Source organism: Acomys minous, assembly GCF_964271855.1.
Source record: "Acomys minous genome assembly, chromosome: 16".
Lineage (NCBI taxonomy): Eukaryota > Metazoa > Chordata > Mammalia > Rodentia > Muridae > Acomys > Acomys minous.
Window position 1 is genome coordinate 17571863 of NC_140498.1, and position 13679 is coordinate 17585541.

At 49.1% G+C, this 13679-nt stretch overlaps 1 protein-coding gene across 2 annotated transcripts in view; it reads left to right on the forward strand.

Annotated features, from left to right (window-relative positions):
* The first annotated feature begins 182 nt into the window (after window positions 1-182).
* Window positions 183-13679, forward strand: part of LOC311587507 (solute carrier family 22 member 4) — a 44020-nt gene continuing 30523 nt past the window's right edge. Inside the window, exon 1 of one of the 2 annotated variants that reach the window (XM_084764391.1) lies at window positions 183-741. In XM_084764391.1, the coding sequence (XP_084620517.1) occupies window positions 349-741 (393 nt within the window). In that variant the 5' untranslated portion in view covers window positions 183-348. The remainder of the gene's footprint in view (window positions 742-13679) is intronic. The other variant, XM_084764392.1, reaches the window with a different exon arrangement.

Consider the following 13679-nt stretch of genomic DNA (forward strand, 5'->3'; position numbering starts at 1 on the left):
GTCGCTCACCCTCCCACGTGGGGCCGAGAAAGCCGGAGCTCCGAGCAGGGTGAGTGTTGCCCAGCCGATCCCTGCGTGGAAGGCCGCTGGGCGCAGGGAACCGAGCAGGAGGCGGAGCCGGCCCGGGAGCCCCGCCCAGGTCGGTGGAGTGCACTGGCCTTTGGGTGCCTCGGCAGTACGGGGGTGTGGTCCAGAGGACTCTGCTTCCCAGTGCTCCAAGCCAGCCTCTGGTAGTTTTGCAGCGCTTTTGCACGCAGCCACCCCAAGAAGACCCCCGCGCCGCGCCGCAATAGCCAGACCTCTTCATCCAACCCCCTCCCTGCAAGCTGAGGAGGAAAGGCGGTAAGCATGCGAGACTACGACGAGGCGACCGCCTTCCTGGGAGAATGGGGCCCCTTCCAGCGCCTCATCTTCTTCCTGCTCAGTGCCAGCATCATCCCCAATGGCTTTAATGGTATGTCAGTCGTGTTCTTGGCGGGGACCCCGGAGCACCGTTGCCGGGTCCCTAACACCGCGAATCTGACCAGCGCGTGGCGCAACCACAGCATCCCGCTAGAGACGAAGGACGGACGACAGGTGCCTCAGAGCTGCCGGCGTTACCGACTGGCCACCATCGCCAACTTCTCTGCTCTGGGGCTGGAGCCCGGACTGGACGTGGACCTGGAGCACCTGGAGCAGGAGAGGTGCCTGGATGGCTGGGAGTACAGCCAGGACGTCTTCCTGTCTACCATCGTGACTGAGGTAGGTGGTAGAGCCTTGCTGGAAGTGGACATTGGGAAGGGAGACAACATTGCGTCAATGCCCCCAACAGTCCCTCGCGGTGCCTGGATCAATGTCACAATCTCAAGCCTGCCAGGCACAGAGTGGGGTTATGAGTGCATTCTCAGCACAGGCTCAGGGCTGATGAATTTCTGTGTTGGCACGGAGGGAGTGAAAAAGAGAGTTACCACCAACTGCCTTTTCCTTTCTGAGTTTCACAACAGATGGTTTCCCAAGAGCCTCCGATGCTTCCCTGGCCAGGCCAAACCCCTGACTGTCTTGATTTTCAGTCAGAGGTATTTCCTTGCCACAGCGGAGAGAAGAGCCACGGTGGTCTGGTGGTCTGGTGGTCTGGTGGTCTGGTGGTCTGGTGGTCTGGTGGTCTGGTGGTCTGTTGAGCTCAGGGAAGGATCTTGAGACAGAGAAGGGCCTCAGTGTTGAGGCGTCAATTTCTCCAAAAGGAGACAGCAACCCGTTGACACTGGTTGGATGCAAGGAGCTAACAGTAGACTCTGGCCTTTGAACACTCCTGACCAGACCCGCATTTCTCTGGGGAGTGTCAGCTGCTGGGCAGGGGCTCCAGCTGAGACCACCTAGCTCTAAATGTCACCAGAAGCTGGATGTGGGCCCTACTCCCTCTCTGTGTTTCCCACAGCACATTTGCTAAGGACAAGGCGGTAATAGGTCAAGACACACACACACACACACACACACACACACACTCTTTCTGGGAAGAGCATCCCCAAGAACTGATTTCCTGCTGATGATCAGGCTGGTAGAATTTCCTGCCTTCCTACCTGCCAATGCCTCTGTTCTTTCTCCCAAGGGGAAGGGGGGAAGGGGTGGTTAAAAAAAACAAAAACAACAACAACAAAAACCCAGATGTTCCTCCCAACAAGGAGGGAAGGGAGGAGACAACCAACAGCGGCCTCAACTACTTTATCTCTTTCCCTCGGCACTGCATAGCAGTCATCAGAAAATGTGTCTGGCCCTAGAGTATAGACAGCTAAGGTGTGGGTCCCACCTACAGAGCTCAGATGCCTGTGGGGCATACCAGCTATGTTGTTGGGAGAGGTAACGCCAACCCTACTTGAGCCAAAATTCAAATCACAGCTTGTTTTATGTATGGCTTCGGGTAAATAAACTGTATCTGGAGATCCTGCAGGAAGGAGTCATAAAACGTGAAGCAAACCTGGAGATAAGAGACAGTCCTGCTCGGCAAGGAGCAATGGCCGGTTCTGGGAATGGGAGCACTGTAGACAGCGTAGGTGGAGGCAGGGGCAGGTGAGAGGCTAGGGCTGCCTCTGGGACCAGCCTGTGCGTATTCTGAAGAGCTGACTATATCTTGAGATCTTTGGAAGTAGCAAGCCTAGGATTTATGTCTTTATTTTCTTCTTTTGAGACAGGGTCACAGGACACATTAGTCTTGTATAGCCTGTAACTCACTGTGAGTTCCAAGCAACCCAGGCAAGATGGCTTTGAACTCGGTGATCCTCTGGCCTCTGCTACCTAGATACAGCCTCTATTTGTTCTTTTTTTTTTTTTTTTAATTTAAATGTATGTGCGTTGGTGTGAGGGAGTCAGATCTTTTGGAGTTACAGACAGTTGTGAGCTGCCATGTGGTTGCTGGGAATTGAACCCAGGTCCTTTGGAAGAGCAGGCAGTGCTCTTAACCACTGAGCCATCTCTCCAGCCCCCCTATTTGTTCTTAGGAAGAGTTTGATCTAGCTGCTTTGGGAAAGCAAGATGGGGAGAAAGCTGTGGAAGTCCCTACTGCAAGATGGTACTCAGTCAACGGTGGTGGCTCTGAAGGGGAGGGACTGAGCTTGTGGGTCCCCTCTGGGTCCCTCACGCTAGCACCCTGCCTTTCTTGGGGCCTTGGTGGCTATGTCTCTCCAGCTGTGAACCCCTAGCAAGCACTCACAGCACTTCCCCAGGCCTGGGGCACCTAACACTGGGAAACTTGTCCTTCAGCCCTGGAATTATGCCCTGCATTGGAGTTGGAGGTTGGACTCACTGGCTGCAACCATCACAGATGGCTGGTCTAATCTGGCTGCTGGTGGGGACTACCAGCTCCTGAGTCCATAGGTGCCCCCACCCCCACCCCGCGCGCGTGCTGTCCCCAGGGGCCTGTGGGTACACCTAGTGACTTCTGCCTCACATACTCAAGCGTGCACACTCTGACTTGCTTTGCTTGGCAGCCTTTCACTCTCTTGCTTGCGTTTTTTGGACGGCGGGAGTCAAAAGGCAAAGGGCACTGGTAGCTAGAAAGAGAAGAAGAGGAAGCAAGGAGCAGGCTGAGAAGGACAGGTGGCTCTCTCTGGCAGTGGGGCAGTGACTCAGAGTCTGGGTGGCAACTAACCAAAATAGAAACAAAGCAAGTCTCCAGGAGAATGCAGAGATGATGGAAGCCCCGCGCCTTACCAGTAGGAATGTGTCACTCAGTTTCAGTCACTGCAACAAACACTTGACCCAAGCAATTGCTAAAGAGCCGAGGTTGCAGCCTACAGCCTATGATCAGTTGGCCCAGTTGCTTTAGGGCCTGCTGTGAGGCTGCACATTCCCGATGGGGAGTGTGTGCTAGAGTGAAACAGCTTTTCTCATGCAGAAGACACATAAGAGAGAGAAAGAGGAAGACACCAGGGTCCTAAAATCCCCGTCAAAGGCAAAAATCCCCTTCAAAGGACCTAGCTTCCTTCCAGTGAGCTCACCCCCTTAAAGGGCCCACCAACCCACAGCAGCTTTAAGCTGGGAGCCAAGCCTCCATGAATGTCTTTAGAAGGACTTTCAAGTTTCTGTCTATATGCCAGCACTCAAGCAGCTGAGGCAGAAGGATTGCTATGAGTTCAAAGCCAATCTGGGAAAAAAGCATGAAACCCTGTCCCCCAAACAAAACAAGGCCCAGACCACGTCAGAAGAGGCAGTGACACAGCTGCTCTGAGAAGAGAGAAGAGTGTTACAGTCCTTCGAAAAATTAAAAATAGAACAAATGGAGTCTGGTGGTGCATGCCTCTAATACCAGAACTCAGAAAATAGAGGCAGAAGCCCAAAGTCATCCTTGGCTACAAAGTGAGTTCTAGCCTAGCCTTTGATACATGAGACCATGTCTCAAATAATAATAACAATAATAGAATTAACATACAATCTGCCCTTTCCACTTCTAGGCAAACACCAAAAGAACTGAAACCAGGGTCTCAAAGAGTCATTAGTTAGGCTGAAAGAGATGGCTCAGTGAAGGGCACCTACCGCTCTTACAGAGGATGAAAGCTGAGATCCTAGCACCCAAGTCAGGTGGTTTACAACAGCCTGGAACTCCAGCTCAATGCACCGGGACTTTCACATGCGCATATTCACAATTAAGAATAAATAATAAAAATCACTGTACATCAGCCAGGCGTGGTGGTGCACACCTCTAATCCCAGCACTCGGGAGGCAGAGGCAGGCAGATCTCTATAAGTTCAAGGCCAGCCTGGTCTACAAAGCAAGTTCAGGACAGCCAGGACTACAAGAGAAACCCTGTCTCGGAAAAAACAAAAACAAAACACTATACATCCACAATATGCAGATGCTGAATGCACCGCTGATATCCATCAGCTGTTTGAATGAATAAGCAAACAAATGTTGCGTATGTAAACGACAGAGTTTAGCTCACTCTAAGAGAACTAGTTGTGTCACAGGTTCTGTGAATGACTGGTGAAGACAGCATGCTTGATGAAATAGGCCGGTCACGCAAAAGCATTGCTTCACCTAGAAGACTCAGGTAAAGCACAGACAGACATGATAGCACATGCCTGGACACAGACGACAGACATGATAGCACATGCCTGGACACAGACAGACATGATAGCACATGCCTGGACACAGACGAAAGACATGTTAGCACATGCCTGGACACAGACAGACATGATAGCACATGCCTGGACACAGACAGACATGATAGCACATGCCTGGACACAGACAGACATGATAGCACATGCCTGGACACAGACAGACATGATAGCACATGTCTGGACACAGACAGACATGATAGCACATGCCTGGACACAGACAGACATGAGAGCACATGCCTGGACACAGACAGACATGAGAGCACATGCCTGGACACAGACAGACAGACATGAGAGCACATGCCTGGACACAGACAGACATGAGAGCACATGCTTGGACTGGCAGAGGAAAGAGGGGAAGGAGGATCAAGATCATCCTGGCATGCTTAGAGAGACTCTGTCTCAAAACATGCGTGAGAGAAGGCGGGTGGGAGAAAAAAGTGAGGGATAGTAGAGAAGTGTGGATTAGTGTTGCTGAGTGGGTTTCACGGCGCATCTAGCCCTTCCCAGCATCCTTTTTTTAAAAACCTGAGTGCTGGAGCCTTCACTCAGATCCTCCAGCTAACCCAGCCGAGAGCCTTTACCCACTAAGCCATCTCTCCAGCCCGCTTTCTCACAATTTCTTAAAGAGCAGAGGAGTGGTATCCACCTCCAGAGAGGCGGCCTCATGTAGATGGGCTGTATCGTGTGTGGCACCAGCAAAACGGTGTCACAGGTGCCTCTGCCTTATACTCTGGCACCCAAACTGCCCCTAGGCCCCTCCACAGGAGGACAGGGTCAGGCAGGAGTCCAGAGAAACGCCTCCTGTACGTGCCAGGAGATAGGAATCTGGTGTCTGGATTGTGACTCACATGCATATACCTGTTCCTATGTGCTTTTACACATGAGGCCATTTCCTTCCCTAGGGGCCATGTATAAGATAGGAGGCATTCAGCCTGTGTTCTACTAAGAACCAAATCCCTTAACCTTATTTTGAAATAACTTCTGATTCAAAGAAACGTTATTAAGACAGTACAGGACATTTACATATACCCTTCATCTAGCTTCCTCTCACCTGAGCGATTTATTTATTATGTTTCTGTAAAAGGATTTTACTATATAGCCCGAGCTGGCCTGGAACTCACTATGTCATCCAGGTTGGACTCCTCTTGACCCTGGGCCCCCGGTGCTGGGACTGCAGACATATGCCACCACACCCAGCGATGTTATCAATTTAAGTTACCCATAATGCATTTATCGAAACCAGGGAATTAACACTGGTCAAAGTACCACTGGTGTCCTTTTTCGGTTTTCCCATCCAGCCCATTATCCCCCTATGCTTAGCTGTCACTCCTCAGTCTCCGATATGTGAGCTTTCCAGCCTTTTCTGATCTTTGATGGCCATGATGTGTTTCATGTGTTGTTTTGACGAATGTCCCTCAGATGGGATTTATGTAATTCTTCTCACAATCATATTGCACTGTGAAGTTACGGGTAAGAATGTAACGTAAGTGTTACATTTTCAGGGCATCAAACCAGGTATATAATGCTGACAATATCTTAACTCTAGTGAAATGAACATCATTTGGTTAAGTTGGTAGCTGCTGGATTTTTTTCCCCACTATTATTGTTAGTATTTTCCCTTTCATGGTTAAAAAATATTTGGGGGAAGGTATTTGGAGATAATACAAACTTTTTATTTGTTTGTTTGTTTGTTTGTTTGTTTGTTTGTTTCAAGACAGGGTTCCTCTGTATATCCCTGGCTGTCCTGGATTCACTTTGTAGACCAGGCTGGTCTTGAACTCACAGAGATCCACCTGCCTCTGTCTCCCGAGTGCTGGGATTAGATACTACAAACTTTTACCTACTGAATTTAGCATAAATCTTCAGACATTGACTAAGGTGACTAGTACTGCAGTATTTGCCTAGTGGAAACCTGAGATTATTGTGGAAATAAATATTTCCATGGCCAATTGTTTCTGCATATATTTATTCATATATGCATGGGCTCATATTTATATATTTCATCTAATCAGTTATGTCTAATGCAATCCTTAATATTCTGTAGCTCCAGCTATCCAACCTTGGACCAAACTACTTTTCACTTTAAGGAAAAAGAATGTGAAAATACAATGTGAGAGTTTTCTGTCTCTGTGATCACCCTGGAAGAGATGTGTCAGTCCTATCTACTAGCTAAGTTACCCTGGTGTCTGGGCAGGAACAGAGAGGCAAGGACTTGTGGGATTTGTGAGAGGTTCTGTTGGGGAAGGAGGGACCTTGCGTACCCTAAGCAGTCTGTCAGATGATGGGTGATTTTCACGGAGGCCTACCCTAAAGCTTTATCTCTAGGGTCATGATTCAGTCTTTCAGTGCCTATACCTGAGGAAACCCAGACTGAAGGAGCAGGGAGGGCAGGCAAAGACTGGGCCTGAGCATGAGCTCACTCTTGCATGTTTTTTTTCCCCCTCACAAAACACCATTAGGTGTCCTTGGCCTTAGTCCACAAACTAGAAATGTTTAGATAGCTTCATGTGACCCAGACCTAGATACTCCTAGGCTTTGGGCTTCAGAGACCTTGAGTGAGTCCTGTGTCCTGAAGGCCAACCTGCTGGAAAGACCCCTCAGTAGCCTAAGATGGGGCTGCTGTCTCACCCTAGCTGCATTCATCCTCTTCTGCAGCCAGCCTTCTCCCTGGAAGCCTAGGGAAGAGGTGGCTGAGGGTGTGGCCACTACCTCAGATAGAACCCGCAACAAAGGGCCTGTGTCCCTAGAGACACCAGCCTTCCTAGGACCAGGACTCAGACCCCCAAGGGAGACCAAGTTTCCAGAGGAACATGGGAGGCTCCATTCCAACCAAGCTCATAGGGAGCTTCCTGAGAATGGGACGGGAATAGGGACACTGAGTAAGCCAGTACGGGATTGGCTAGTCCAGAAGACTTCCTCTTGTAGCTGACCTTAAGGTAGACTCTTTCCACTAGGCTCTAGGTGGGCCTGGCCAAGGGGTAGACCTGGAGTAACAGGCAAATTGCTTCATTCTTCCCTTGTTCCTGGAGTTGTACAGGTCAGAGCCTGGGCCCTGGCATTCCTAAGGAGTTGTGTTCAGCTATTCATACTAATAAAGAAGTAAACCAACAAGTACTGATGAAAAGCAGGAAAAGGAGATAAGTTTGTGAGGCAGAAATGAGAAGAGCAAGTCTTTGACAGCCCAGCAGTGGTGGCGCACACCTTTAATCCCGGCACTTGGGAGGCAGAGATGGCCAGATCTCTGAGCTCGAGGCCAGCCTGGTCTAAGAGAGAGTTCCAGGACAGCCAGGGCTACACAGAGAAACCCTGTGTCAGGCAAGAAGAAGGAGGAGGAGGAGGAGGAGGAAGAAGGTGGCATCCTGTGATATCTCCCCCTCTAAAGCCAACCACTGGGGTCCTGACATGTGGTTTACATTTAAATAGAAGGCCAGAGGTCTGCTCAGCTAAGGAGCAGGTGCTCAGCTAAGGTCAAGGTGTGATCCTGCCCATCACTGTTGTCTGGATTCCTGGCTCTCCTGCAAGGTGGGCTGACAAGTTGTCAAAACTATGTGAGACTTATTTCCAGAAGACAAGTAGGCCCTCTAGCTGGCACCAGCATCACCAGACTTCTTCCAGGAACTCGCAGGGAAATTCAATTTCTTCAGGTCCATTGTTCCAACAGTCTGCTAGACAAAGAGGAGGACATAGGTGTCTCTTTAGATTGTCTCCTTTCCTGCCAGGCCGGGATGGTTGTACCCTAGGATACTGCTGGTGGCCAGGGGGAGACACTTGTGCCTTCCCCTTGAGTCATTAGACTAAAACAATGGCCCCCTGGATATCATAATGGCAACTTTGTTGTCAAGATGGCTTGACTATTAACTAAATCTCCCAGCATTCAGACTTGCCCTAATGGTTCCAAAGACAGTGTGCCAGCCAGCCCCAAAAAGACTATTTTCAATCAGCCTTCAGAAAGTGTGCTTTTACCAGTGGACAAACAGAGGAAGGCTCAGAGGCTGGCCCTGGCTCTGGAGTGTGTGTGCTTCCCTGTTTATCAGCCCATTCATCGCCTTGAGGCTGTGTTCTTCTGACAACTGGCTCTGCTCTGTCAGAACACACCTTTGTTCTCACCTGCACCTGCTGCCAGGCCTCAGGATAAAATGGCTTTGTCTATTCCTTTTAGTGGCTAGCAGAACCCAAAGACAGAGTCAAAGGTGGCATGGTGACGAATCAGAAAAGCTGGCTAGGGAGGGGGTTGGCAAATGCCATGGGCTGCAGGCGGCACTGCCATTCCTCCCTCTTGCTGGCTACTTAAGTATAAGGGTTGCATTGGCACCTAATACATGTCTCCGGGGCCCAAAAGAAAGACAAGAACTTCCATTTATGACCTAGTCAATGTAGTGGGATCCTTTCTCAATAAATAAATAAATAAATAAATAAATAAAACAAAAACAAAACAAAAAACTAAATAACTCACTGGGCCTGGGGCCAGGCTCATACTGACACCCTTGAGAGTCTTTCTTTGAGCAGGTGCTGGTACAGACAATCTGTTTGTTCATAGCCCCAGGGGAAGGTCTGGGAGGGCCATTGTGGACCTGGTCCCCAAAGGGACAGATTCGGCTCTCCAAGGGCCTCTTCCCCTGTGAGCAGCTCCCTCTCCCAACCCCACCTTGCTTCCTCAACTTTCAGCTCACAGCTGCTACCAGAACCTCATGTCCCTTGGCCACTACTCTAACCCAGAACTTGGAAGATCCAAACCATAAGAGAATGGTTTTCTTTATGGTTTTGGACCAGAGAGAGAAAAAGTCTTAGCTTGCTTCCTTCTTGCCTATATCGGTATTGTAATTTACAGAAAGGATTCAACAAAAACCTACATAGGAGGCTGGAGGTGTCACTGAGGTGTTAGAGGGCTGGCTTTGGTCCCTGACCTTTGCATAAACTGGATGTGTTAGCCCACACTTGTAATCTTAGCAGCACTCAGCAGGTAGAGGCAGGATGGTCTGGAGTTCAAAGAATTCTGCTACATGGCTAGCTGGAGACCAGCCTAGGATACATAAGACCTTGCCTCAGAGGAGAAAGCAAAGCCTGCACATGATTCGTAAGTCTGCACATGTAAATCTGATGATAAGATAAGCTAACCAGAGCTATAGGTTAATCTTCTCCTATAAGACAACTCCTAAAAAAACAAAAAACAAAAAACAAAAAAGACAGCTCCTAGCCTGGCATGGTGGCGCACGCCTTTAATCCCAGCACTCGGGAGGCAGAGGCTGGCAGATTGCTGTGAGTTTGAGGCCAGCCTGGTCTACAAAGTGAGTTCCAGGACAGCTAAGGCTCCAAAGAAACCCTGTCTCAAAAAACCAAACCAACCAACCAAACAAAAAGAAGACAACACCTTCTCTGGCCAAAGTGTCACAGTCTTCTTCATTTTGGCATAGAATTCCTGAGTAAAAATTGATTTCATAGGTCGCGTTACACTGTTACACAAGCCAGCTTTGTTTGTTTGTTGTTGTTCTTTGTTTGGTGTTGCTGTTGATGGTAGGACCCCAGGCCTCTTGCATGCTGGGCAAGTGCTGTAACAATGAAGTACATCTCCAGCCCCAAACTTCTTTCAGTTATGGTCCAGCCTCAGGTAACCATGAAACTCCTCACTGGCACCTGTCCACCTATAGCAGCTTTTCTCTAACCCAGTCTAAAGGAACGAAGCCTCTGAAAACATTATTAGGATCGGCAGTATCTTGTCTCAGTTGTTTATAATGAAAAATATAAGGGGGGGGTGTGCACTCCTTTAATCCTAGCAGTGGGAAGGCAGAGGCAGGCGGATCTCTCAGTTTGAGACCAGCCTGGTCTACAGATCGAGTTCCAGGACAGCCAGAGCTACACAGAGAAAACTTGTCTAAAAATAAATTTAAAAAAAAAAAAAAGAAGAAGAAGAACTGAAACAAAGGATTTGTAAATCATCACGTTTTTTTTTTTAAGATTTTATTTATGTATTATTATGTATACAGAGCTCTGCCTGCATGTACCCCTGCAGGCCAGAAGAGGGCATCAGATCACATTATAGATGGTTGTGAGCCACCATGTGGTTGCTGGGAATTGAACTCATGATCTCTGGAAGAGCAGTCAGTGCTCTTAACCGCTGAGCCATCTCTCCAGCCCCAATCATCACATTTGTGACAAAAGGAGATGGAGAGATGGCTGATCCATTAAGAGTAAAGTCCTACTCTTATAAAGTTTGGGTCTGTAACTCCAGCTCCAGGAGATCTGATGTCCTCATCTGACCTCTAAGGTCAACACACATACACACACACACACACACACACACTTAAAATAAACCCACCCAGAAGCCCACCTGCCACCACCACAGGAGACAGGGAGGAGGGGTTGAGGGAGGGAGGGAGGACCACCAGAGCAAAGGCCCACCACCCATTTGGCCCACCCACAGCAGAAGCCACTACAGTGTACAAGTATGTGATGGAGAGAAAGAAGCCCAATGGTTTCAGCATCAAGAAGAGAGGAGAATCTAGAGCCTCAGGATGGAGAGGAGCAGCCTGATGTGATGAGTAGCTGCCCTGCCACCTGAGGCCTTGGTGAAGTCCCAGCCCATGCTGCCACTGAGGGCCGTGTCTGAAACCCTGGCCATGCAGCAGCAGGGGTCTGTGTTGATATCCTGGGCTCACAGCCCCACTAAAGATCATGCAGACATCCCTGGTCTAGGCTGCCACCTGGGGCCTGGGACCATGTTGATGTTCAAGGACCATGCAAAGCTGGCCCCACCCCCCACACTGCACTGGCTGTGGCATTCAGGGGAGCTGGCCCCATCCCCACCAGCTACAGCGGTCAGGAGTGTAGGACCTGCATCTCACCTAGGCGGCACAGTATGGGAGTGCAGGTGATCTGGCTTCAGGAGCATGAACACCAGAGAGATGGCCCCTACCACTCATCTGCCATGGGGTGGCACGGGCCCCTGCAGCAGATGGAAGAGCTGGCCTCAAGGTCATGAGAGCCAGAGTGTTGTCCCTGCGCGAGCAGGCCCTGAGGGTATGAGAGCAGGGGAGCCCTTGCCAGCTGAGGTATTAGGTGAACTAGCCAGGGCAGTACCTGAGAGCTTGCCCTGGTGGGGTGTGTGCAGAAGAGCTGGCCGGCTGACCAACTTAGCCACCACCTACCTAGGCCCAGATCCAGGGCTTTGAGTTGGCCCACCCCAACATCTACCCCCTCATGTAAAGCCTGCTGGAGTGTGTGAAAGGGCCTGTCCTGCAGATCCAAAGCTGCAGGATCTCCGTGACACAGGCCAACAACAGGATATCCGAAGGAGCCTGGGTGAATGTCCAACATTGATAGTGCAGCAGACGCCAGAGGCTTCAAACCGGATCAATGACTCATTGCAATGAACATTTGCAAAGACAGACGTGTGAGTAAGAGAGTAGACGGTGAGACACACTGCGACACATGCAACTTCCATGAGGAGTGCTTTTTCTGCTTTGTTTGGTTTATTTTATTTTGTTTGTTGAGGGGAGGTTTCAAGGGCAGAGAGTGGATACAAAGGGAAGGAGAGATGAGTGGAGTTGGGGTGCATGATGTGAAACTCACAAAGAATCAATAAAAAGTTAAAAAGGTTAAAAAAAAAACCTTTATGTAAAAACATGTGTGATAAAAAGGACTTATATCCAGACTGTGAAAAGAACTCTTACAATTTAGTAATAGAAAAACAAGCCAACTTTCCAAAAGGGGAAAAAAAATCCTTTGGTCATTTTTGAGAATAGGTATTCCTCCACTCCACAGAGGATTTACAAATCAGTAAGTAAATGAAACGATTCTCAGACTTCCCAAATAGCAGTGATACATACCACAGGCCTGCTTCCTGATGAAACAGCATGGCTAGTTGTTAATCTCTCTCTCTCTCTCTCTCTCTCTCTCTCTCTCTCTCTCTCTCTCTCTCTCTCTCTCTCTGTCTCTCTGTCTGTCTCTCTTCCCCCACCCCCCAATAAAGAAAAGCTGGGATCACATCCTGACCCAGACAGATAGATACAGCCAAGAAAACAGGGTTCTTTCATAGTCCCTGTGGCTCACACTCAGGCGCAGTGTTTCATCAGGAAAGGCCCACGATGCCTGCCCGCCTCCTCCCTACATTCCCTGACTCGGGGTTGCAAAGGTTAACATCCTGGTGAATGCTGCCAGAAGTCAGAAGCTGCCATCCTTTTCCACCAGCCCCTCTGCAAACAGTGGCAGCTCTGCCCACAGGCCATTAGGTCCAGAATCCCAGGGCCTTGGTTGCTTTCTCCCTTGCTTATTTCTGGGTCACAGGTTCTATGTAAGAGAAGTAAGCCAAGCCGGAAAGCAAGCTAAGCAAGAGCCCCTGTCTCAGGAGGAGGTGGGTAGGGAGGCAAGCCCAAACCACCCAAAGTGTCCCTTACACTTGGCATTTCCCTCATGAAAGGGTGTCACCCTGAGACAAACAGGCCCCTGTCCCTGTCCACTGCTCTAAAGGTGTATGAAAGTGGCCCAAAGAGCAAGAGCTCTGAGACTGTCTGCACACAGTGGAAGAAGCCAAAGACTGCTCAGAAAACAATGGAGATTTTGTGGTAACTCAAAGGTATCTCTAAGAGACCCACAGCTAACCCACAGAACACCTCATCACCAGAAAAAATAACCAAAAAAAAAAAGCAGCTGAGAGCAGCCTTCTTGAGGTCAGAACAAATCTCAAAAACCCAGTATCCTAACTAGAAATGACCCAGTTTAGTGGAAAACATCGGCAAAAACTGAATTTTATCCCATCAGGAAATGATGCAGCCTTTTAAAAGGAGAGAAGTCAGCCAAGCTTCTGCTTCATTTTTTTTAAATTTACAATTATTTAGTGTGTGTGTGTGTGTGTGTGTGTGTGTGTGTGTGTGTCAGTTCTCCCCTTCTCCCTGTGAGTTGTAACAGGTCAGTCTCAGGTTAGAAGGCTGGACAAGTGTCCTTACCCACTGGGCTATACTGCCAGCCCCTGCTTCTTCAATTTTAAATGAATGAGTTGAATGGCAAACTCCAAAATATTTACCTATTTTACATTATTTCATGTCTTAAGTACTACTTTATAGTTCATCTAGATCGTTGTCCATGTTTAAACACCTG